This window comes from Rhyacophila brunnea, unplaced genomic scaffold (genome assembly GCF_057557595.1).
Source record: "Rhyacophila brunnea isolate RB1 unplaced genomic scaffold, BYU_Rbru_1.0 scaffold_5, whole genome shotgun sequence".
Classification (NCBI taxonomy): domain Eukaryota; kingdom Metazoa; phylum Arthropoda; class Insecta; order Trichoptera; family Rhyacophilidae; genus Rhyacophila; species Rhyacophila brunnea.
In genome coordinates, this window is record NW_028233170.1 from 27,216,853 (window position 1) to 27,242,709 (window position 25,857).

The 25,857-nt window shown below is 32.6% G+C and overlaps 1 protein-coding gene across 2 annotated transcripts in view; it reads left to right on the forward strand.

Moving 5' to 3' along the window:
- The window catches only part of smog (G-protein coupled receptor 158 smog), a 198,292-nt gene that overhangs the window by 116,684 nt on the left and 55,751 nt on the right, over positions 1 to 25,857 (forward strand). For both annotated transcript variants that reach the window (XM_085955365.1, XM_085955366.1), the window contains exon 7: positions 21,562 to 21,724. In XM_085955365.1, coding sequence (XP_085811491.1) covers positions 21,562 to 21,724 — 163 coding nt within the window. The remainder of the gene's footprint in view (positions 1 to 21,561; positions 21,725 to 25,857) is intronic.

Below are 25,857 nucleotides of genomic sequence, written 5' to 3' on the forward strand. Positions count from 1 at the left end.
AGTTGCGGATTTGAACATTGCATCGAAAAAAAAATACTCCTAATCTCTCATTGAATGATTAACCAAAAAATGATAAACTACTCTTTTTAATTTAAATAATTTATTATTTAAAATACATTCTCTTGTTTCTACCATTCATTTAATATTTTTTCAATCTACATTTTAAAACTATTTAGGTTCATTAATAATGTTTATCATTCAACAATATATCTTTGATTCTGTGACCTGATATAACCTTGTTTTGAGGAAAAATGGTAATTTACTTTACATGTAAATTTTAAATGATTTTTAAATCGATAATCTATCAAATATTTAGTTTTATTTAAAAACTTTTAAATCAGGAATATTGAGAGTATATAAAATAACCTAATGTAAGGCATCATTAGAAAAGGAGAAATGGAGTAAGTCTATTCTACCATCACCACGAGAGGTGCCCTGGTTTGTAGAGTCTCCTTTGAAGAGGAATGAGCTTAAGTTAATACTAAGGCTAAGAACAGGGCACACAATGGGCAAAAGATTTGATGTCCTCATGGGAAGAAGCAAATCGCAGCTCTGCGATGAATGTCATGTTTTAGAGGACATTGTACATATAGCACTACAATGCCCTAAATATGAACTTCACAGAGTACAGCTGCGAATTGCGGATATCTATGAGAATGTCGACGAATTGAAGGGTGTCCTGGCGGTGGGTAAGACGGAAGAGCTAGGCAAAATTGTAAAGTTATTTAACAGAATAGGAGTGAGGAGCTGATCGACGGATCCCCTTCTAGAAGAGAAGAGGCGATATGACAGCGAGTCGCAGTCAAAGCCTCGGTAAAATCACAAAAATAAAAAACTAATGTTATGTAATATGGCGACAGTTTTCAAAATCGTGGTTTGTTTTGTGTGTAAGAATTTAAGGTATTTTTAATTATTTATATAAATTATTAATATATGCATGTTTGTAAAACCGGTCGATAGATCTGCGAAATTACAGAGAACTTTTCATTAGGTACTGCTAGGTAGCCGAATGTTGACACCCGTAATTACAAACCATGGACGCAATAAATTATGACGTAGCGTAGAGCTTTATTGTTTCCATTTAGCCTGGCTCGTCCACGTAATCCGGAGCTTTTTTGTAATAAAACGAGAACGGCTACATTCGCCGCCCGTTACCTAACAATACATCGATGGTTTTATCGTGGGGATAAAAAAGCCAATATAAAATATATTTGACGCTAGTTCGTAGCACATACTATTGGCAGCCAACTAATACCGTCATATATAGTATATATACGTAGATATTCACATTACGGTGGTTTGTTAATAATGACATTAAGAAACAAACGTACACAAAATCACAGAATTCTCACTGAATTAATTATTATTTACACTTCCCATTGATAAATATACTCCCGAAATTAAGAGATTTAATTGATAATGTTACGGTCCATTGTTTGATAGTATTTATTTGAAGATTTTTCAATAACAGTTTGGAACAATACTTTAACCAAATTTACCACTGTGGATACTACTCTACTATCAATGCTTATAAATGATAAATAATTAATTAAAATAAAAAATCGTTACAAAACGTTCATACCCATCAATATAATATGTAGGTGGGTATAATAGGATACCACATCTTACATAATATTTATATTCTAACGAAGAAAAAAGAAACACGTTAAAAACCTAGAAAATAAATAATTATATTGTTTTATATAGTTTTTGACTGATTGAAAATATATTGACAGTTCTACCAAGAAGTTTATTGTATATATAATATCATCATATTTCAGATTTTTAAACTTATTGGCACTTTCTTTTTGAATCTAATTAATCATCCCCTCGTGAATGACGAGGAAAAATCTTTAAATATATCCTTATGCTGCCCCAATTATAATTTTTATCTGGGTAATTGTGTTTTTTCTTGAAACGTTTCGTCAAATGAATGTAATTTCTTGTATGCATAATGTGGCAAGTTGAGGAATAATATACCCTACAAGGTAATCCTGAAAATCAATGACACTATCGAACCGACGCGCGCGCCAATGGGTGCATCTAGTTTCACTTTCTTTGTTTTTGGACCTAGCAGCCTGATTTGCGTTGTCTTATATTTCCCCACTTCCATAAATTCACAAAATAACTTAATCTAAATAGTGTAAGAATATATGAAATTAAGCGTTGTAGAAGTCAAGTCTTATAGCCTTACTGACCCCCACATCCAGAAGCGGGCCCCCAGGCCAGAATCTTTGCCCCCCCATACGTATCACTAATGTTAAAGGCAGTATAGGGTATTTAATACACACACTTGAATTATGTAGTTGTCAAGTATCATGCAATTTCATGGCACAATCACATATTTTAAAATGTCAATATTCTTAGAGGAAAATAGCATCGCAGGCAACTTTTCGTTACTAATAGAGCACAATAATTGTGGTATGTGATTAGATCACTTATCTGGCCAAATCACCACGCCAGGCCGCCTGAGCCCGGGCCCCAACGCTAAAGCCCTGTCAGCGCCCCCCTTGTGGGGGCCATGTACTCGTGTATTGCTTTTGATCTATATACTATAGAGAATAATATTTGAGGCTTTGTGCTTTGTCCCGTGAAGTTTTGTGGGAGTTTAATGCTTTTGCTTCTAATACTTTCATTTTTCATTTCACATAACTGCATGAAATATTCTTGGTTAACTATTTGGAACTTGGAAACTAGCTCAATTAGGCAACTAGCTCAATTTGGAAAACGCTTCAGAGAGTATTAAAAGCCATTAGTTAAAATTTGTCGCAATTAACTATGACTCCTTTACCATAGTAGTCCATATGCGTGGGCGTGATACCCGAGAGATGCAGCCTTGATTTCTGCGGGGTAGGTATCTTACTTATTATAAGATTATATCTTACTTATTTCAAAAAGATTTTTTCTATTGGTTATAATATATTTTCTCAGAAGTGTTATGTATGTTAAATATTATTGGGTTTATCTGCTATATTGGTATCGCTTAAGTAACAAAAAAATCAACAGTTAGATTAGTTATAAACATAAAAACTTTTTTAAACATGTTAAAATTACCGGAGTGCCCAAGCAAACATTTTTCAGTGTTTTTTATTAGTGGCATGAAAAATTGTGTTGTATTTTAACACCTTTAACGGACCAAGTAACATGTAAAATGCCTCTACATATGGCAAACCATTTATTTCGGACATAAGTGGGCAGCTGTCAAGGGAAGGTTATAAATTGTTATAACGCATTCCGGTATAGGTAAAATGTTCGGCTAAGGACGCAGAGGAAATCATAAAACGTAATGGAGGGTGGGTATTTTGAAAGCAGTGTTGCTTTCAATTTTTTTTCACCTGCTAAGTATGTAATGATATATACGGACGAATTAAATTATATCCAGTCAGTCACACTTGTTTTTAATTCCCTTAACGAATATTACTTTTTTCCAATATATTGAGTTAATACCAATTTAAAAAAAATAATAATAGCGTTTATTATTATTTTATTTATTTTTCAATACCATCTTTAAGAGAACGTAATATTTTATATGTTGCTTTGTTATATAATATCCACTTTCTTCCTTCTATTTATAGGCTGATCTTAATATATGATATTATAAATGAAAAGGTTTTAAGATAAGTCAAAAAAACTTATAGCTACAATTATACGTAGAAAAGCTCGTATTATTATATTATTATCGATATAACGACCCAATGTGGATCTTAGATGCATCCAGGAAACGTCTTTACTTCCCTTTGCTTGCCGCAACGTTCCTCCACTCCCGTAGCTTCAAGTGGTAATTTCGTTTGGTTTTTGTTTGTTTTCTTCTTTTTTTATTAAACACCACAACACACCGTGTAGCCAAATTACAATAGAAAAACTCCTAAGCTTGAGAAATTCACATATTGGATTATGTAAATAAATTGTAACTTCGCCGGGAATGGCACCCAGAGCCCCCTGGAGAAAAGCCATCGCCTTACGCACTGGACTACGAAAACCGTTTATGCAATAATCGCACAGCACATGCATGGATTTACTGACACCAATAGTTTGTAAATTAGTTTAAGTATCGTGGTAAGCAATAATTATTGTTAAGACGCAAAAGTGCTGACTGTCTCGCCAATCTCATTTTTCAAGCGTAAGCGAGACACGTTGTTGTCGTATTGTGTTATTTGATAAGTTGTAAAAATTGACAAACGTTAAAACGATTTTCGCAGTGTAGTTCGTATTTTTTCCAGCAGGTTCGTTAATATCGCAGGCGCAGATATCGCACAAGTTCCAACTATCGTGTGAAAATTCAAAAGCTGCTGAACTTTTTTGATCCATGCAACTTGCATGATAATATGTGTTTACACGTGCAATTTCTATTATGGCCATGATAATAGGTATTGTCAGTAGTATAGTAATCTATGCACGTGTAAATATGCTATTATAAGTTGTTCAGTGCGATGATCACACCGATGAATGTACGCATTCAATTCAGTTATAATAAGTAAAATCACACTATCTGTGATATTCTAGGTCTCCCGATCGTCTTTTTATCTTCCGGTGTATTAAAAAAGCTTATTTGATGGTTGTGTGTCAACCATCCTTGCGACATGACTTGCCTGATGAAGTCGCCTCCTTTTCACGTGTGAAACGATGGATTACAGTACCATTTTAATTTTAGTATGTACCATCTTCATCACACACGGCACCAAATACCCTTTTCAATATATTCCTGTCAAATATGTTCAGCGTCCTCTCATATTATTTTGATAAGACCCTGCACTCCGATCCATACGCCAATATAGGCATGATGAGGGTTTTGTAGAGCATTTTGCGTATATTATTAAATTGGTACCTACTCTGATTTATAATATCAGTTTCGTTATACACATTACAATATATCCACAACAATAAAAAGTATTTACATGTGCAGAAAATTCGTTTGTCCATTATCCTTTTGAAAGATAAAACCGTAATATTGTCAAACACGCAAAGCGTTATAGCGTGGTGTAATTAGAACCGCGCATTTCCCGTTTATAGGTATGTTATGAGCTCGCCTATTTTAGGTAAAACCGGAAATGGATTTCTGGCTTCCGGTTAGGGAAGGGTTTGGTCGCAGCGATATCGAGTGGGTAATGGTTTACGCAGACAATTAAATAAATGCATAAAAATTGTCAACGAAAAAATTTACACAGCCGTTTAATTGCTAATCCTAATAACAGTGTTTTGTCAAGATGTCAGCACCTTTTTTTATAATAAGTAAATTAAATAAGGCCGCTTAAACTGGTGTTATTTTAAAACGATTTTTATTTTTATAACACCATTATTAATGTTATTTGTTTACAGTTAAGAGGTATTTTTATAGAAAATAATAGTTACCCCAATTTTATAAATTACATGGCTCGATTGATTTGGTTATATAATATTATAATAGTTTGCATATTAAATAAAAATATATTCACGATGATATTTGTAATTAAAATAGATATAGTAGTGAGTACAATCAAGTGAACAATTAATTGCCGTGATTATGTCTGCAATTCCGAAATTTTCCTTTTAAAGTTAAAATTTAATTTGGTATTTAATAAAATGTTTCCATTAAAAATACCTTTGATTCTCCATATTATTTTAGTGTGCAAAATAATATCATTATAATTAACATTTTTAAGGTTATATCAATAGGATGTATTGCAATGATATTATTGATATGTATAATGTTTTATTACTGTTGATTTTACAGCCTAATTTCTAGCGAAACGTGTAGGTAATATTAGAAGATGTTATGTCCAGCATTAACCAAACGACGACGCATTGGCGCCGTGTTGTCGACCACTGGTTTAGACGATAAAAAATACGTGAGCGACCTCAGTAATGTTTATTTACCGAATAATGTACGCCTTCGAAGGATATATTAGAAATATTTGCCATGGTGGCTAAGAGAGCATTGGACTTGCGTGATGGAAAAAAGAGGCATACTTTTGATCATGTTATTTACGATATAATTTATGTTTTGATCAAATGTATGACAGTACATTTGTAAAAAATCAAACACACAACCGAATTTACAAAACACAGGGCATCCTATCAACTGAGGGGAAGAGGGGTTTTCTACGAATATCTAACCGGATAATCGGTTTAAATTGTCAGAGTAAAAAATCTTTAAATATTTTGAATAGAAAACTAATAACGTCAAAAAATATTATTTAAAAAAATGTTAGGTATATTATAAATATATAAAGACCGAATTACTTTTATTACCCACTTTGTTAAATTTGTTTTTAATTAGAATTATTTTTCATTACAATACAGGGGTAGAAAATACAGCTTGATGTGTCTTTTAAAATATTTTTTTGTTCATACAAATACATACTTACTAAGAATTCGGTCGGTTAACCTTGTAAAATTTCCTAGTTTTCGGTTAATTCAGAAACGTGTAACTACCCGGTTAACCAATTTAGATTAAAACCGGTTTGAATGCTCTACCCTAACATTTAATGGTCACTGTCATGAACAGATGAACGAATTTGTGTACCTAGGCTCGTTATGTTTATAATTAACGATGAAATCATACAACGAATAAGCATCCCTAATAAGTGTTTCTACACTTTAGTAAAATACATCAAATCAAAATGGTTATCTAGAAATAAATATACGGCTGTATGAATTCTCGTGGGACTGACACGATGCATGCTGTCGTAGGGGGGTGGGGGGGGGGGGTGAATCACGCTAATCAGAAAGATTCTTGAGTTTAATCTGTGAAAATGCTCGTAGTATATCGTGGGTGGGGTATAATAATGCATTGTACAGTTTCTGCGATGAGCTTGGTATCGTCAAATTTAGAAAATCTCAATGTCACATATAAAGGATGAATGATACATCAGCATCTAAGCGCTCAGCATTCACAAAGCCGTAAGAATGACCATGACCTACCGCCTCTCAGTGTATAATATACACGCGAATATAGAAAATAATGTAATTGTAATTTTGTATTAAAAATAATTAAGAATCACAAATAGTACAGACATACATACCCAGTAAACTTAGCGAGAATATTTGAGTAAAGCGATAATTCAGTCCAATTCCAAAGTGATTATGAAAAAATGGGTTACCGGATAGAACAAAACATGACAAAACAGAACATGAAAAAACAGAACAGCCAGGGGAAAAATAAAACATTAATTTTTGTCGTATCTATTTATTTATTAAATACTTATAAAACTTATGTTTCTAAAAGAAATATATAAATATTTAATATCTAATATTATAATCACTGCATGTTGGACATTCGGCGTAAAAACCTCAATTTATCTGCTTGATTTTGATAATCATGCACAACTCCACAGAATTATTAAACTCATTATTTCGATGTACCTAGTGACCCAAGCATTTTGAACATAGATTGATTAAGGGGGGACATGCTCGTCGAAGGTCAAAATTGAGTTTTTATTGTATTTTCAAACCATGATCCTGGACACTCCTTAAACGTTGTAGATAATCTATTTATATAATTTTGAAGCCTTATTATCCTTTATAGTTATTTTAAACATTTGATGACTGCATGAAGTATTTTTGTTAAATAAAATAGTATTCTTTTAAACCTCTCGCTCTAATGTTTTAGAATATAGTCATATTTCGGTACATAACTGTGCAGTGGTGTTAAGATTTTTTACATTTATTAATATTTAAACGCATTTATAAAACCATTAGCATAATTTATTACGAGATAATTTTTGTAAAATATTCACGATAAAAAATTATATTGATAATCTCTGTGATCCCAAATTTGACAAGAATTAGACATTTTATTATTCAAAAAATCGGCAATATTAACACATTTGAAGATGATTCTAAAGATACTTATTATAAGCTATGTCTTTGACCATTCAAGTGTGATAAACATCTTATGAATAATGATTGCTTTATAATAATTATTGACCTTAGAATAAGGTAGTGTTTTTTTGAAATACGCCATTTCTTTTGTCATTCCCCAGTGGTTAAGCTACAACATACGGCCGTAGCCATAAATTGACAAACTATAATTGAAGTAGGGAGTAAAATGATATTGACGCGCGTGTTTGAACATGTACCGTTTAAAAAAAAAATTAAAAAAATTCAGTTAGGTACATGTTCAAACACGCGCGTTAACATAATTTTACTCCCTACTTTATTAAGAGTTTGTCAATTTATGGCTACGGCCGTATGTTGTAGCTTAACTACTAGGGAATGACAAAAGAAATGGCGTATTTCAAAAAAACACTACCTTATTCTTAGGTCAATAATTATTATAAAGCAATCATTATTCATAAAATGTTTATCACATTTGAATGGTCAAAGACATAGCTTATAATAAGTATCTTTAGAATCATCTTCAAATGTGTTAATATTGCCGATTTTTTGAATAATAAAATGTCTAATTCTTGTCAAATTTGGGATCACAGAGATTATCAATATAATTTTTTATCGTGAATATTTTACAAAAATTATCTCGTAATAAATTATGCTAATGGTTTTATAAATGCGTTTAAATATTAATAAATGTAAAAAATTTTAACACCACTGCACAGTTATGTACCGAAATATGACTATATTCTAAAACATTAGAGCGAGAGGTTTAAAAGAATACTATTTTATGTAACAAAAATACTTCATGCAGTCATCAAATGTTTAAAATAACTATAAAAGATAATAAGGCTTCAAAATTATATAAATAGATTATCTACAACGTTTAAGGAGTGTCCAGGATCATGGTTTGAAAATACAATAAAAACTCAATTTTGACCTTCGACGAGCATGTCCCCCCTTAAGACAAAATATACCTAGCTGGCCGGCAATACTGAGTTGATTTCCGTTTAATTGAGGCATTCCAGCGATTAGGAATCCAGAAATTATATAATTTGTTTTTTTTCTGCGTATTGAAAACCTGTGTTATTAAATAATATAATATAGAGATAAGAAAATTTCAATATTAAATGTTATATTTTTCCTGAAATGACATAGTTGTATTTATCGCTGTTCTGTTTTGTCACTGTTCTGTTTTTTCATGTTCTGTATTGTCACCGTTCTGTTTCTTCGTGTTTTGTTTATTCATGTTCTGTTTATTTATGGAACCGAGAAAATGTGTTATTTTTAACTGAGAGCAGTGAAATACAAAATTTTAGGTGGCACCTACAGATTTAAATATTGCAGAATGTGCTTTTTGGGTTGCGGGGTTGGGCGAGCGTATTGATTCGGATTTTAAACACCCACTGACCCGGCACCAGTTTTATTATTATATTAATAATATGTAATTTTAGTAGGCACTTGGGGCTCAATATTGATGAATATATCTATTCTGACGATCTAAAATACGGTATTCAGCATGCCCACAAATTATAATGTAAAGCCATAGAAACAATATTGCGAAAATAAAACGAATCAAAATAGAAACATAGACTGATTTGATATTCTAAAATAAACATGATAGTTTTCTGTATTATTAACGTATTACAAAAACCTTGCCTTCCATTTAAATCGTGAAATCAGTTGTTTAAGTGCTATAAAATTTGAAATGACATAATCTCACTCAAACTAACCTAACCCAACTAAAAGTACACTAGAGGTCCGGCGAGTTTCCCGCGCGATGAGAGGATACGACCGCTTGTACTGTTTATAATAAATCGGCAAACTGTGATATAGTAGAAGATCCTATCATAGTTTAGATTACGTGCTCAGCTAAGCACCACCAATATTGAGATAATTGAGGGAGCACACCGACCTTTGAAGAGAAGGGAAACTCACTAGAGAGTGACACATAATTACGAACTAAGATAGATATGATAAATATACCATACCGTAGGTATTACCTGTAAACTATAATGGATATTAAATAACATGGTGCATTTGACTACCTTATTCGACGTCAAAAGTTACCTACATGACGGCTATATATGACATGTTGATACCAATCTGTTGTCTAGTTAAATATAGGTATAAATTATAAAGCTATCACATTTTAGGAATCAAATCACAAGTTAAGATGTAATTATATGAATTTCATTTTGATTGACAATATGGTAATGATAATTTTTTTAAGCTCTCGGTAGTTTTATTATTTTGTATATTTTTTGATGTTTGGTTTTAAGATGTATTTTTAAACTAATGCTTCTAATTCATTACCATCACGCCACGCACTGTCACGTGCTGTCGCAGAAAGCTGCTGGTACGAGAAGAAAATGTGTAAAGTAATTTTTCTTGGTATTTAAAATGTTATCAGACTGATGCTCCCATCCCGTAACACATTTTGAAATATGAAACGAACATTGTCAGTTGCAGAATCTGTCGAAAACGTCAGAATAACAATGAGGTCACCTCATGCGTATCGCGCTACATCGTGAACCGCACTAGTTAGTGATTTTTTTTTATATTTTCAACAGGTCTACACATTTTCGACTCATGTCAAAATCATTCTTTGTTTTTAGTGGTTTTCTCTGTGGATTTTTTATTAAATTAATATCTATGTCTGACGTTTTCGTCTATTGTACATGATCTACTGGTTGGGTTCTGTTCAAAATATTATCATATATAAGTGATTTTAACGTACGCACACGTAGAAACTGTTAAAGTTAATTAAAATTACCATGAATAATGAATAATAATTAAAAAAACTATTACATTAGAGTTGACACTCTCCATCATCGAATTTTTAGAGATAGTGATCATTCCAAATATTCTGCGGAATAACGAAAACATAGACTAAATTTGTCGCTGTGACAGCACGTGACGTGATCATAATGTAATCGCCACTTAAATTACTTGCTACGCCGCTGTAAAATGTGTGACCTCGTTATGAAAAATGAACCTAATGATGTAAGACCCGACTACGGGTAGATGAATTTGTTCATTTATTTATTTATACGACACATGTTCACTCGAATGGTAAGCTTGTCCGAACACTGGAAGAATACTAGAGAACTGGAGAATACTAGTTTTGAGTATTTTGACTGTGAAGTTGTTAAAATGTTTGAAATGGTCTATCATGTGAGTTTATTAAGTAATCGTAAAAAGGATGACTTTAAAATAAAGACTGTTTATTTATTAAGAAGGTTTCCAGACGGTAAAGTTTGAAATAAGGAACATTTTGGTATAACTAACTCAATTTGTCATTTTTTCGAATTAGTGTCTTCTGCCAGAGTGACGTTATCAATTAGAAGTAGATACAAAAAAAGTTACGTATATTTTCTTTATATTTTGAATACTAAAATAAGTTTTATAACTGCCGAATGAACTACATTAATACGTGGTTTGATTCCAGCTAATGTTGCTGATGAAATTGAAAACAGTTCTCAGAAATACGAAAGTAATTCTTGTCGATTGATTTTTTAATTATTTTTTTTTCAATTCGAATTTGTTTTTATTAACATTATAAATTATATAAAAAAAATAACTGTACCCACTATACTTACTGTACGCAATTTACGTATTTTTTGTAGGATCTACTACTGTGCCTATAGCTATGTTATGTGAAGAAAACTGATATTCGATATATAATATATTACAAGCTGTCAATATTATAAACAGTAATGCATCGTAAACATATAATTAGTACATCTATTTTATGCAGAATTTTGTATGTTCAGGTTTGGCAAACCTGTAATCGTTCTTCGTTAAGTTTTAAACGTGTTTTACAAATTAATTATAAACACAAAGTTCATTAAAAATTACCGCTTTCATTTTCATTGAAAAATGGTGTTATGGAAATTAATATTCTAATATTATGATCGATGATTAAATTATAAAATGGCGACCAATGAATACTTATGGATATATGTATTGGCCAAATTTAAAGATAAACCGACTGTTCGCTTTCATTATATCACTATGTTGTTTTGAGAAGATATTTTCCCATTTAAAAAATTCGATAATAGGTATGTCCATTTTACCTTCGATTGTCAATTTTTTTGATTCTTTAGCATCTGAACGTCAGAATATGTATTCTATATTATTTGCCGGCGTATTTTTCGACTTATACGGGTTGTAAATGAGAACTACCATTCATAATAGTATCAACATACTATGTGTCCATGATAACCACCTTAGAAATCGGTTGTTTCTACTGTCAAAGATGCAGAACTAATCTGACATTAGTAATGCTAATAAGGCTGGGGGGCAATCTGTCTTCCATCGAATCGTTGCGGATATTGACATATTCCACCTGCGTGGGGTTAGGCGTTTTATAAATTCTGAAAATAGGGGTTTCTTAGCTCATTTGGTGTACTTCCATATATTTTTTATCCTGTTTTTTTTGTAAATAGTGTTATTTTTTTAGCATGTTCGAACATAAGAAGATCATATTATCGCACCGTCAGTGTAAAACCAAGGCATCTGCATTTTTTTCAATTTCGAGATTAAATGCAAAACAACTGCAAAAGTCGCGAACTTGATAATGTAAAAGTGAAGTAACTGAAAGAACATGCAATATAATGTAGGTATAAACCAAATATTATGTTTTTTTTAGAAACTCTATTTCTACTAACAAAACGAAGACTTCAAACCCTAATATATCCAAAATATGTCTTTTGCAGATGCCTTGGTTTTACACTCACGGTGCGAATGAGCATCTACTGAGTGGAGGTTGTATTAACAGATTTTTGATTTTACGAAAAATGCTAAACACACATTACCTATACATAAACACGACATGCTACTACTCGGCCATCGTTTGCGTCAATATTGTTAATACTGTTACATATTTATTTGTTTTTCTCCCTTTATTTCATGTTATGAACGTCATGATTTTAAAATTTGAAAAATTAATAAATTTTAATTTGAAAATCGAATTTCACAAAATGAACAAAACTGGATACGGCACCATGATACATCATACGAGCACTAACCAAGATCATGTAAATTTTTAATAAAATTGGCACATATCCCTGAAAGGTTTATCTCACCTTTATTCGCCAAGGCACGCTTTGATAAGTAGCAGTTCCGAGCATCGGCAGGTGCCTCGCTGGTGTCTAGTGGTCCCTCGGCATTTACACTGCTCAAACCGCAAGAGCGCCCAATTTATTCAGCGGTTCATACTTACTTAACAACTACTCAACGAGCCCGCCGAGTTTTCATATTCTCTTACTCGATGAATTATTAAATGTATTGACCCCCCGCCACTGTGTTTAGGAGATTTTCTCCATTTCATTCGTATCGAGTATTTATCCAAAGGAGTAGTAAATACTAACATAAATTACGCACAATACTTATTTTTATGCTACGCTATAGTACGACCGGAATTTTATGAAGTTTTTTTGAAAATACGTTAACGTTTAACTCATAAATGTAAATTTCCAAACGACATTGAGCTAACTGTGAACTGTTAATCAATCCAAACCAAAACCAGGACAATTATACAAGTATACAGTACAATAATGAGGAATTTTGAGTATCTACCCCAAACTGGAACAACACCGCACGTTTCCGACGGTTCTACGTGGATATATTAAATATAACATATCATAATTTTGCCGCCAATCATTCAAAAATTCGAACAACATAATGTTTAGTAGGTAACTAATTATATAGGTTTGAGATTGCGATTTGTAGATATCTTGCCTATCTAAAATGAATATAAATTATATTATACTTAGTAGGTAATTTTATAAGAAACTGAAACTTAGTATTTTGTAAACCATACACAAACACGATATACCCGCACCTCGCAATTAGGTTTTAGTTTATTCTTAAAATTAATCTAAATTTGAATTAATATGTGTGTCACTTGTGAGAAAAAATATCAAAACACACTGGCATCCACTATAATAATTCCCCCTAGGAAATTAGACCGAAACCGTCTTTGGGTGATTTTAAAATATTCAAAGTTGTTATAACTAAATGTCAGCTCAGTCGAATGTTATCGTACCCGAAATTCTAAGAAGGGCACACAGCAGTTAGCATAATGCACTGGCTTCTTAAACGGGGGTTCTGGGTTCCCGGTGAGGTCATAACACAGTTTTTATTCACTGTTTATGTGTTTGCTGGCAGATGTATGTAGATGTATACTAATAATAAGTGTCCAAGACTCCATCCCGTACCCGAGGGCCGAAAAAAATTATCATCTTACCATCTTCTGACTGATTCACAGGTTTAGACCATGGTTACATACTACTTTTCTCAATATTATATATATACAATCTATTAATTTTTTGCATTATGAATAAAAAGGAATAGTGATTTTTGAACAGTCGCGTAATTTAATGTTGTTAATCGTAAAAGTACTTAGTTATATTAAGTCTATTGGTTTCAATGTCCCACTATTACACCAAAACAAAATACTGCAAAATGAAATACGCAAATTAACTGACTCTCTGAATAAATCGTCACTGTTCTGGCAGAAGACACTAATTCGAAAAAATGACATATTGAGTTAGTTATACCAAAATGTTTCTTATTTCAAACTTTACCGTCTGGAATCCTTCTTAATAAATAAATAGTCTTTAATTTAAAGTCATCCTTTTTACGATTACTTAATAAACTCACATGATAGATCATTTCAAACATTTTAACATCTTCAAAGTCAAATTACTCAAAACTAGTATTCTCCAGTTAGTGTGTTCTGCCAGAACAGAAACGAAATTAATGAAAGTCTCATAAGTTGAATGATTTTGATATATTCGAAAACTGTTTTCAATGTTGCAGGTAATTTTATATGGCATTTGTTATCGTCCTAAGAATGAGTAGGTAGTTAGTTTGTTCTGAGGCGTGAAGCCAAAAGTTTGGAGAACTTTGGTCAACGAAGCTTTTATTTTAATTAAAACTTTTTGGCGCGTATAAAACATTGCTTAAGTAAGGAAATAATTTAAAGTCTGGCAAAGTAAGACGTTAGCGTATGAAAATAAATTTCTCAGTAAATTATTGGAGTGTTTATTGAATGAAATACTGCCATTTTAAAATAATCAAGTTATAATTGTTATTTTACAATCATACCATGTATTTTTTTCAACAAATTAATTGTATAACCAAATATTCTTCGACATATTAATTATGAAACGCAGGTAAAATAAATAATATGCATATATGTTTTAAAATCTTTCGGTCAATTGTCACAACCAGCGTCTTCTGTCATATGAGACCTGCAGCGCGTAGATTGATTTTATAGTACCGTTGCGTGGTAAATGATTGTCGGCCACGGTGACGGATTATATATGAATCAGAAACCTACTAGAAAAATCGTAGAATAAAACTTGAACCGAATAAGATCCGAACACACGCCTGTCACGTGCCGAGGGAGTGGTTTAAATAAACGGTCAACATACTAATTCGACATTACTTAAAGGCATTTCTTAATTGTGGACCTCAATGGCCGAGCGGCTTATGCGATGTCTTATAATGTCGTGGGTCCCAGGCTCGAATCTTGGGTCTGGTAAATACACATATTGTTTTCCAATGTGCGTTTAGAGTCAGGGTAAGGACCCAATTGGTTGAGAAAATGACTAACATACATTTCTCGTAAAAACAAAAATCTGTTAATACAACATAATAATATGATCTTCTTAGGATCGGATATGGTCAAAAAAAATATTTGTGACGATTTAAAAGTTATATGGTACCCATTTTTATTATAATAGATAGGTTCATATATTATTTTATAGCTACGTGTCAATTATATATATTTTACTCTGAAATAAGCTTTTGGCTTACAAGCAAAAAAATCGATAATAAAATAAGAAAATGTTAGAACACATAATAATATGTATGTATGTTTTTTGAATAAGTTTCATAGAAATGATATAAACGTATTTCCCTGTACAAATTAGTTGTTACTCGTATATTAAAATATAATTTGTTTTATTAAAAGTATAATTAGGTACTAACTTAATAGTGGTAGATTTAAAAATTTGTTTTATTTTGATAATTATTTCATGTACATGTATTTCTTTTTACAAAGATGCTCTCGCAAAGGTTACACGCTAAATTTATGTGTGTTTTCCGCTTGAAATTGTGTTTCATCGTGTTTTTTTTATATTTGATATGCAATATAATGAATATATATCTTAAAGCTTTCCGCATCAAATCTTATCTTGCCTCAAAGACCATTATAATATTTGAGTGCTCTATATTCCGTTCACCTTTTACCCGCTTTTAGCCTGAGTTACGTTTTATATAGCAAAGAGATTTTGCGAAAAATCCTCTCAGCCCTGCCTTGCATGTTTTGCAAAAACCGCTTTATTTTATTTTATATGGCATCATTCGCTGTATTATTAAATTACATAGGAAAATCAGGTAATATTTTAGAGTACCTACTCTTTTGAAACATATTCAAGATTTTTTTTCAACAGATTTTTAGAAAATACGATACAATCTGGTTTCGCGTAACGATTAGATTGGCTGATGAAACTAAAAAAATGGACTACACTTTTGTTAGAAGCCTTCGATATTCTCTATGCTCAGCATTTTTAGTATAGTTGAGTGTTAGCCATATAAAAATTACAAATATCGTCAGTGTTTTGTACAAAGGACGAATCAACCATTTTGGCGAAATCAAGATTTTAATGTAAAAGCGATATGTACCTCACTAGCTTTGTTGTTCAAAAACGGCGATCTTCGCTGGAAAGTACTTAAAAACGATAATTGAAAGGGCGAATATTCACTTAGTATCTATTTATATAAAACAAAGTCGGGTTAGTTACACCATTTATAACTCAAGAACGGCTGGACCGATTTTTATGATCTTTGATTTGTTGGATTTATCACCACCCCGAATAGCAGAATAACTATTAAAATATCGGATAAATCACGGAAAAAATAAATAAAGAAGAAAAATAATTTTCTCATACATTTTGTATGGAAAGGCTTTTGACTGACATCGATGAATTTGAACGATGAAAACCTCGCGCATTCGAAAATAAAAGAAAATCACAAAAAATTTAAATCCGTATACAACGCCATCTCTGATACATGACAGAAACAAAAAAGAAGAAACAAACAAACAAAAGAAAGAATGATAGTCGAAATGTCTAACTGTCAATGGTGTAGTGTGCCCAACATTTTGTGCTTCATGTCAACAGCTCAATTTGCTTGAAAAAGATACTCATTGGGATATGACAATCGCTGAAGCAATTGTTTCTACATCTCCAAGTCAGATACGCACATTTTTTGATATCATTATTTCGACATGCTTCCCATCGAATACACCTGAACTGTGGAACAAGTAAAAGGATGACATGTCAGAAGACATTTTAAATCGAATTTGTGTCAGTTCAGCAAATCCCGATCTCGAGGTGAATGAGGAGATACATAACCAGGCTTTGTTTTTGATCGAATACATGTGTTACCTCATGTGCGGCAGTTTTTTAGTCAAGTTAGGAATGCCAACGCCACATCGTGGAATGAACGACGCTTTCAATCAAGAATTGGAACGCGATCGTGAATATGATCGAGATGCATTGAACCAATCAGTTCGAACGAATGTACCACTGTTGAATCCTCAACAGAAGGAAGTGTACGATACGTTAATGAAGGCAATTGATGATGGAAATGGTGGCTTATTTTTCCTCGACGCGCCCGATGGAACTGGGAAGACATTCCTCATGTCAGTGATTTTGGCTACTGTTCGTGCGATATCCGAAAATGCTGCAGCAGTTGCTTCTTCTGGAATAGCGGCCACGTTGTTAGAAGGATGCCGAACGCCTCATTCAACGTTGAAATTGCCGACTGAAAAACCGACATGCAACATTGCGAAATACTCAGCAATGGCCAAAGTTTTGTTAGCAAGTAAAATCATCACCTGGGATGAATGCACAATGGCGCACAAACGCGCATTGAAAGCACTCAATCGAACTATGAAAGATCTGCGCAATGGCTCAAGAAGTTTTGGAGGCGCAATGATTCTACTATCTGGCGATTTTCGCCAAACACTACCAGTCATTCCAAGATCGACCGCTGCTGATGAAATAAATGCTTGCCTCAAATCATCGACTCTGTGGTGCTATGTGAAGACATTTCAGCTGACGACAAACATGCAAGTTGCATTGCTAAATGATCCATCTGCCGAAGATTTATCCAAGCAATTGCTGACTATCGGTAACGGCCGTGTTCCTGTCGATGAATCGAGCGAATTGATTTCGTTTCCGCTGAATTTTTCCAATTTCGTCTCAACTAAGGACGAACTCATCAACAAAGTGTTACCGAACATCATTGTTAATCACAAACATGACAATTGGTTGAGTGAACGAGCATTCTTGCGGTAAAGAACAAAGATGTGGATCACTTAAACTTCACAATTCAAAATCAAATCGTTGGTCCACTGCATTCCTTCAAATCTATCGACTGTGTAACAAACGAAGACGAAGCAACCAACTATCCAACTGAATTTTGAAACTCTTTGGATCTGCCTGGCTTGCCACCGCACAATTAACGACTGAAGGTTGGCTCGGTAGTCATCATTGAATTGAAATTGAATTACAATATGTGAACTTACCAGAAGACCCAGGATTCGAACATGGGACCCTCGACACTATATACCGGCGCTTAATCCACGTGGTCATCGTGTGTGTACAGTTCAATATAATTAAAATACTTTTCATTTTGATTTGATTTTTGCACATTTTTTGATTATGAGGCGGTACGAAGTTTGCCGGGTCAGCTAGTTATGAATAAAAAGCGAATGTGACATATTAGGGCTTTTAAAATATTACCAATATTATAATGCCTATTATAAGGAGAGTATTCTTTATAAGCTTTATTATAAACGTGTTAGACATTTATAATCATCCACATGTAATTAATACATAAATGTCAAAAGTTAAAAATCCATCTCATGTAAAATAGCATTTTGGTTATTCGGCCTTTTTACAAAGCACTGACGATATAAAATATGTGAATAATTTATAACTTATAATGTTAACTCTTTCCGCATGCGTTTTACATATTAGCCATGCGAGCTTTCAAGCTTAAAACAAATAAATACTTTGATTTACATTCACCCTCTACTAAGAATATTTTAAAACATACCCTTTTATCAATGGGCTCAAATGAAAGTTCAGGTTACAAAAATCATCTAAGATTCCCGTAATTCGCATCCGGGAAAGTCTTGTTGAATTTTTGAAAGCCCTCTTCCACTATTTCCCCATAAACACGACCTCACCTTTTTGAGAGCTCTAAGACCCTCATCTTCGGTATACATATACGTAATCCAATGGCGTAACTCACTCATGCAATGAGGGGTAAGTATTTTATTTTAGATCTGTCATCTTTTTTGAGAAAGTGTTGTAATAGTACGTTGCGTAAAACTAAACTTGGTACAATTAATAGAACTGTAAAACACATACGATTATTAAGGAAAGTTGGTATGTGATCGAATACTTTTTTTACCATATAGGGTAGGCAAAATTTGCATAGGTTTGATGCGGGCATCGTTTTTGAGAGTGTTTGTAAATGTCAAGTTACACTGGAAACTCGCAGATTCAATCAGATACAATGACGCACCCGATCATGAAATGACCAAATAAAGATTAATTACTATTACTCAGTTGACGATTTAAGGGAACGATCATTTCAAGATCAGATGCGATCTGGGCTGACGATCGTCGTTAGTCATTGGATCTAATTGGACCTGCGAGTCGGTCAATGTAATTCGAGCTTTAGGTAATCAGGATCGTTCATTAATTGGCATATAGGTATTAGGAGGTATGCAGCTAATGAGGCCTCGGTGGAACAGTTTGCAGCGAATGAGATTGTATCTATGTCAAAATTGAAAATGGGGTCTGTAAGATTTTTTCGCTTAAGTGCGTATAATAGCCCAAAATAAGTACCTACAAAGATTGTAATATAAACTGAGACATCATAAAGTTAACAATAGTTTAATTAACGTCGCGTATATTCTCATGTCTTTATTTTAGGGTGGTTTAGGATGTTTAGATAGCGTAAATATTATGCATAGCGTACAACACTGACTTTTGCATAAACATCGTCTTACCTTTACAAAAATCTGGCAAGTCGAATACGTAACCTGATTCCCCTCACGGTAGTGGATGCTTTTCTCGGGTCTCTACAATTGCAATCCTTTTTGGTTTTATTTAGTCAATTTGTACATACTTACATGAAAGAAGGAAGTCGAATACGTTTGTAGGTTAAATATTTAAATGCAATAAATTATTGGTGCTATGTTATTTTACAACGTTTTTATTTGCTCGTATTCTTATTTGTCCGGTGGTTGTTTATCCAGTACAAATATTGCAATCGATTTTTAACTAACTTCCCGACTAGCTAGACATTTGAAACTTTTAGAATATATCAGAACACGATGGCAATGCATTATTTTAATACTTTTAGCCATCTTTAAGTAGAATTCAGTTCATTTTCAGTTAATTCTGTTATGTATGAAAATTTATTTCGGATGAAATCCGTAATCCAATCAACTATTATTGGTTGCTAAGTGGGTGGTCCTAGTAACTAAATTATTAATATATACGTGCGGTACTATGTAAATCAAAATGACATTTCAGTATTCTATATTTGTTTGTTAGTTTGTTTTTTATTTGCTTCATATTTGAGCATATTGAGCATAATAATTCAACAGAAAATTTAAAAACGTTGTATATAAAAAGTTCTTTTTATCTTTATTATTTCTTTCTGCATTATTAAAATGTACGGATTTTAGAAAACTGTCTTATACAAATTATCGATTCGTTTTAGTATCATTAAATACGTAGATATTATAGCTTTTACAAACTGATGTATTTCAATCGTTATTCAATTTTCGTTTGAATGCAGAAGATATACCTTTCTCGTAAAAATGTCACGAAGCCTATTTGAAAAACAATATATAATCAGAAGCTGTATTGGTATAAAGTTTCAAGTGTAGGTACGAGTATATTGCACATGCAATAATATGTGCGTAGACTCTACGAAGAGAAATTTAGATCGCTATTAATTTATCAGTAGCTATATTGCGTCATGCAAAGGGATTGCAATACCGAATGGAAATATTAATACCGGTATCTCGGTATTTTCTATTGAATACCGGTTCCGTGAAATATATGGCAAACAGAAGTATCTACCAATAAATAAATATAAATAAATCTCTTTAAAATATTAATAGTTTATAGCAAGTGACATTGTAGGGATGTTGAAGGGCAACGAAAGTAAACCAGATATCGCGTAACCCAATAAAAATACAGTACTGTTAAACCTTTTATGTTAATTAATACATTTTGTTTCCACTTTCAATACTGAATATATCGGTACGGTTTGATTTTTAAAACCGGTATTGTGGTATCCATATATAACAGTCTTAATATTATATTAAAAGTAGTCTTTTCTTCTGTGATAATAGTTAGCATTTGCATAATATTCGTGTTATTTATCCACATGTATGTCCGAATCACTGTCGTAAGTCTTTTTGCGTTTTCCCAAAGAATGCCAGAATACCGTAGCTCTCGCATGTCACGTGTATAATATTTGGCGGTTATGAATTAGACCGGAGTCCAGCTAACTTCAAGAAAATAACCACATAATTATAATTAGTTTAATTTTAATCTAATTGGTATACTTTATCCAACGATAACTGTTTATTAGCTTAGTACCTACCTAATAATATTGAATATTTTTCTATTGTTTCAGATGCCAAAAATGTCCTTCACAGTGCGAAACTTGCGATAGTACCGGGGCTTGCGGAGCCAGGCGAGATCCCCTCGTCAGGGGGGCACTGCTCGTAGTCCAGGCTGCGTGTATGCTGGTCACCTTCGGCTTGGGGATTGTTGTCTTCAAGCAGCGGAAGTGCAAGGTAATACGAGACATTACATAATATCTTCCTTAGGTTTCTTTTTGACGAACTGATATAAGTATAGCAATTAGATGTCACGTGAAATTAAACGATCCGTCATTATAGTGGAATAAAGTAATACAAAACTATACATCATAAATAATTAAATAAAAATAAGTTAAGTATTATAAAAAAACTAATCGCTGGAAAAAGAGTCGGAAAGTTAAGAATTTATATGCCAAGAGAAATTTTTACTCAATGAACGCGACCTTAAAGCTACTTAATATTCCGCCTCACTACTTTGCATCCGATACGTTGTTATCATCATAAGATAATACAATGTTTAAAAAAAACCACGACATTCCTATACAATACGCATCCATTGACTCAGAAGTGGTATCTATACGTTTTTAGAGTCGCATGCCCTTTAGAATGAGCCGTTTCTGTGCTGTCTATCGACTGCCTTTCCCTCGATCTGAAAATAAGTCAAAATTATGATTAATTTTAAGGACATCACCGAATTCATTATGGATAAACAATAAGGTATCCATTATAGTTTCAACTTTAATTAATCTATTCTAACTTTATGTTAAGTTGATGAAAGTTTTTACATTTTCGAAAAGCTAGCTCACCATATTCACTACATTTGTAAAAGCCAAAATAACCGAATTGGCGATTTAGTCTTTGGCGTAAATGTAAGTTAGTTTCTTATTTAGCCATATTTGCCCCTTAGTTAGAGCATATGGACACCATGCTGCGCGTCCAAGAATCCGGTTATATGTAAGCTGTACGTATTACATTTCACGGTAGCACAGTTAGTTTCTAATCGGAAAGAGATGACCCTATAGTATACGGTCATCTCTATAGCACAGAGATGAATAAAATACGCGTTGTTTGTGGAACATTGTAGAGAATAATGTCCCTTCAAGAATGAAAACCTAACCTATGGCTTCCTAGTACTATGGTTCCCGATGGCTTCCTGTAAACCGAAAAGAAATATGTTTCATTTAGACATGAATTTTATCTCAGTACTATACGACCCAAAGAAGTTGAACGAATTTTAATATACGACTATATATTTCCGATTCAAAATTTCACGGTGAAGTTTGATACGGCGAACTGCATACTTACAAATTTCCGGACACGCAAGAATCCCTATCTCTAGCCAGTCTTCTTGCATCGTTCCAGGTTATACCAGCATCCCGTAATTCTGATGTATAAACGATATACCTAGATAGTGTGTAGTATAAATAAGTTTGTTTGACCCCCTTTATTATAAAAATCATGACATAGCTGTGGTAGAATGTAATTTTTCATACTTCGGAGACTTTTGAAATTGCGTTTCAAAAGTTCTTCTTTTTTGGCGCTACAACCCGGAGTGAATCATGACCGCCCCAAGAAGATTCATCCATTCTTATCGGAATTCCTCATTAATTCTTTACTTGATGTCTTCCTCCCGCAAGTATTTCTGTACAGCATTATACAACGCAATTCGCGATATTCTCTTACTAGGTACATTTTATTTCTGATCTACTTAGTGAATGTAAGCACTTAGTCAGTGGCCAGTTTATTCAACCAAATTCATCAAAGAGCTTATAGAGCGGGTTTATCAGATCCTTGCAGATTCTATGTAACTTCTGAGAATAGTTGATAATAATACTATCCACGTATCCAAACCGTACCACAATAATATACACCCGATCCTCTTTTTGCACGGCTTTTTTTGCACGGTTTAAAAAAGTACCGATTTTTTATTGTACACTTATTTTTTTGCTTTAACACGGTTTAAAAAAACTAAAAAGAATAAAAATACGTATGTATGTACATATTTTATCAAAAAATTGCGTTGCAATGGACCGCATGACACTGGTGCATACATATGTTGTCACCGGATGCCGCCTAGACGTAAATACGTACATACATGATGCCACTAGTCAGTCTTTTCGGGTTCGATATTAGAGACGCGCCACGTGCTTTGGCGTCAGCGTCATTAAATATTTCCAGCGATGAGTGATTTTTCGCCAGCGAAAAACAGCAGTAAACGGGCACGTTTATTGTCAAGTAGCGACACTGAATGAATATATTTCTCTATGCTAAATTTAATTTAAATCAAAAACTATGTATTCTTATGTATACATATTTTTATGTATAAATAATAAATAAATTTGATTTATTTTTGAGTTCAAGAATTTCGTATTTTGAGTTGATTATAAGTAATGGAACCTATCTACCATTTTTGTATGGGTACCTTACCGTAACTTTTTTTACACGGTTTTGTTTTGCACGGTAGTCTTTGGAACGTATCCCCGTGCAAAAATAGGATCGGGTGTATTTTGCCTCGAGAATGATTTATGTAAACAGACTTTTAAGTTTATTTGTAATCTGGAGGATTTGTACTGCTATAGATACTATTATTATTTGTCAACAACGTATTAGATACTAATAATTTACGTTATAATTTCAGCTATAATTATTGTTTATTACAACTGGCACATGTCGCTGTGAAAGTGTGGAATGCTGTGCATACAAATTCTTTCAATATTGGCTGTAATATCGTATTAATCTACTGCCAATTAAATTCACTGAAAAGATGTTAGGAACTAGGTACTTCTTATCTTATAAGCGATGTGTCAAATTCTAATCGTTGAAGATCGACCAGGAAATGTTCTAACGTTGCGTTGGATTGTTTCCTCAAGCGTATATATTATATAGTTAACGATGTTGTACAGATCGTATTTAAAATTAATAATGGAAATGGAAATCGTCAGAAATCACGCAATTGATGTGTAATTTAATGAACCATACAAGACGTCTTGATTGCAACACAAATATATCAAACAGAAACTGTAAAATATCTTCATATATAATAATTATTATATTATTATTATTTTAATGTAGGTACGTATTTATTTGTATTTAATCTCATCTCCTCACTACGGGTGTTTTTAAATATATTGTTTATATTATATAATTGTAAATCTTCTCCGATAGAAAGTGCATGAATAGAATTTAAAAGCGAAGCTAAAAAAAGATGAATCCAATTATTCATTTAGCACACGGATTCATATGTGACAAATTTCACCATTTTAGCCCACATCACTGTAAAAACCAGTAGGAAGCATTTCATAAAAAAAACAGATTCAATTAAACGGTCAATTTTATAAGTTTTTTAAATAAGTACATAATTGTGTAGTTTTATCGTTAAATAATAATAGTTTTAATATACGTGATAATGTTAAATAAAAATGAGAAACATCATGAAATGATAGCGTAAGAAATGAATCGTCGAATGGGTTCTCAATAATTATTATGTAATTCAATCTAAAATTTTACGGATTCGGAAGAATGTTGGTAGTTTGACAAGTGTATAATTATTTAAAATATATTGTATTTACAAATATTGCATACGCGTATGTCATCCACATATAAAAACGCAATTGCAAAAACATACAAATGACAGTTATAAATAAACCGCTATATTTCAATGTCAATCTGCAACTAACCGGATAAAATTCAATCCCACTAAAACGTTTCGGAAATACCACGAAGAAAGAACATTAGTATAATAATTATATTGTGATATAAGCAGCGGTGATTTCATTTGGTGTAGATGATGCAACCGATTCATTTTAGATTTAAAAAGGACCGCGAAACTGTTTAAACCAGTCATACAATTATTAAATTAAACAAAAATCTTAAATTTCTCACAAATTTAAGTATAAAATATTACACAAAATATAACCTGTACCTAACTAATATTAAAGATGTCCATAAAATATCTAACCACTCAAACAGGTAGGTACACAAACAAATAAACCATTAATATTATTATGTGTCACTGTCATCTTAAATTATAATAGGTTAATTTAAAAGATTGGATATTTTATTGAATTTTGTAGGAATTTACGGTACTTAATTATTTTATATTTTATCATGGGGAACTTCAAATCAGTCAATGCGTCGGGTATTCACTTGAAAATAAAAAGTTTTACCTTTTGTCCATTTTGCGAGTTATTGAAATTTGCGGAAATCCGATCAGATAACTTTTCAAATATAATTTTTAATTAAAAAAATCTAAAATATTGCACGATATAGGTACATTCGTACCATCTTTATCGGAATGGAACTATGTGACGTGACCAGTCACTGCAGCT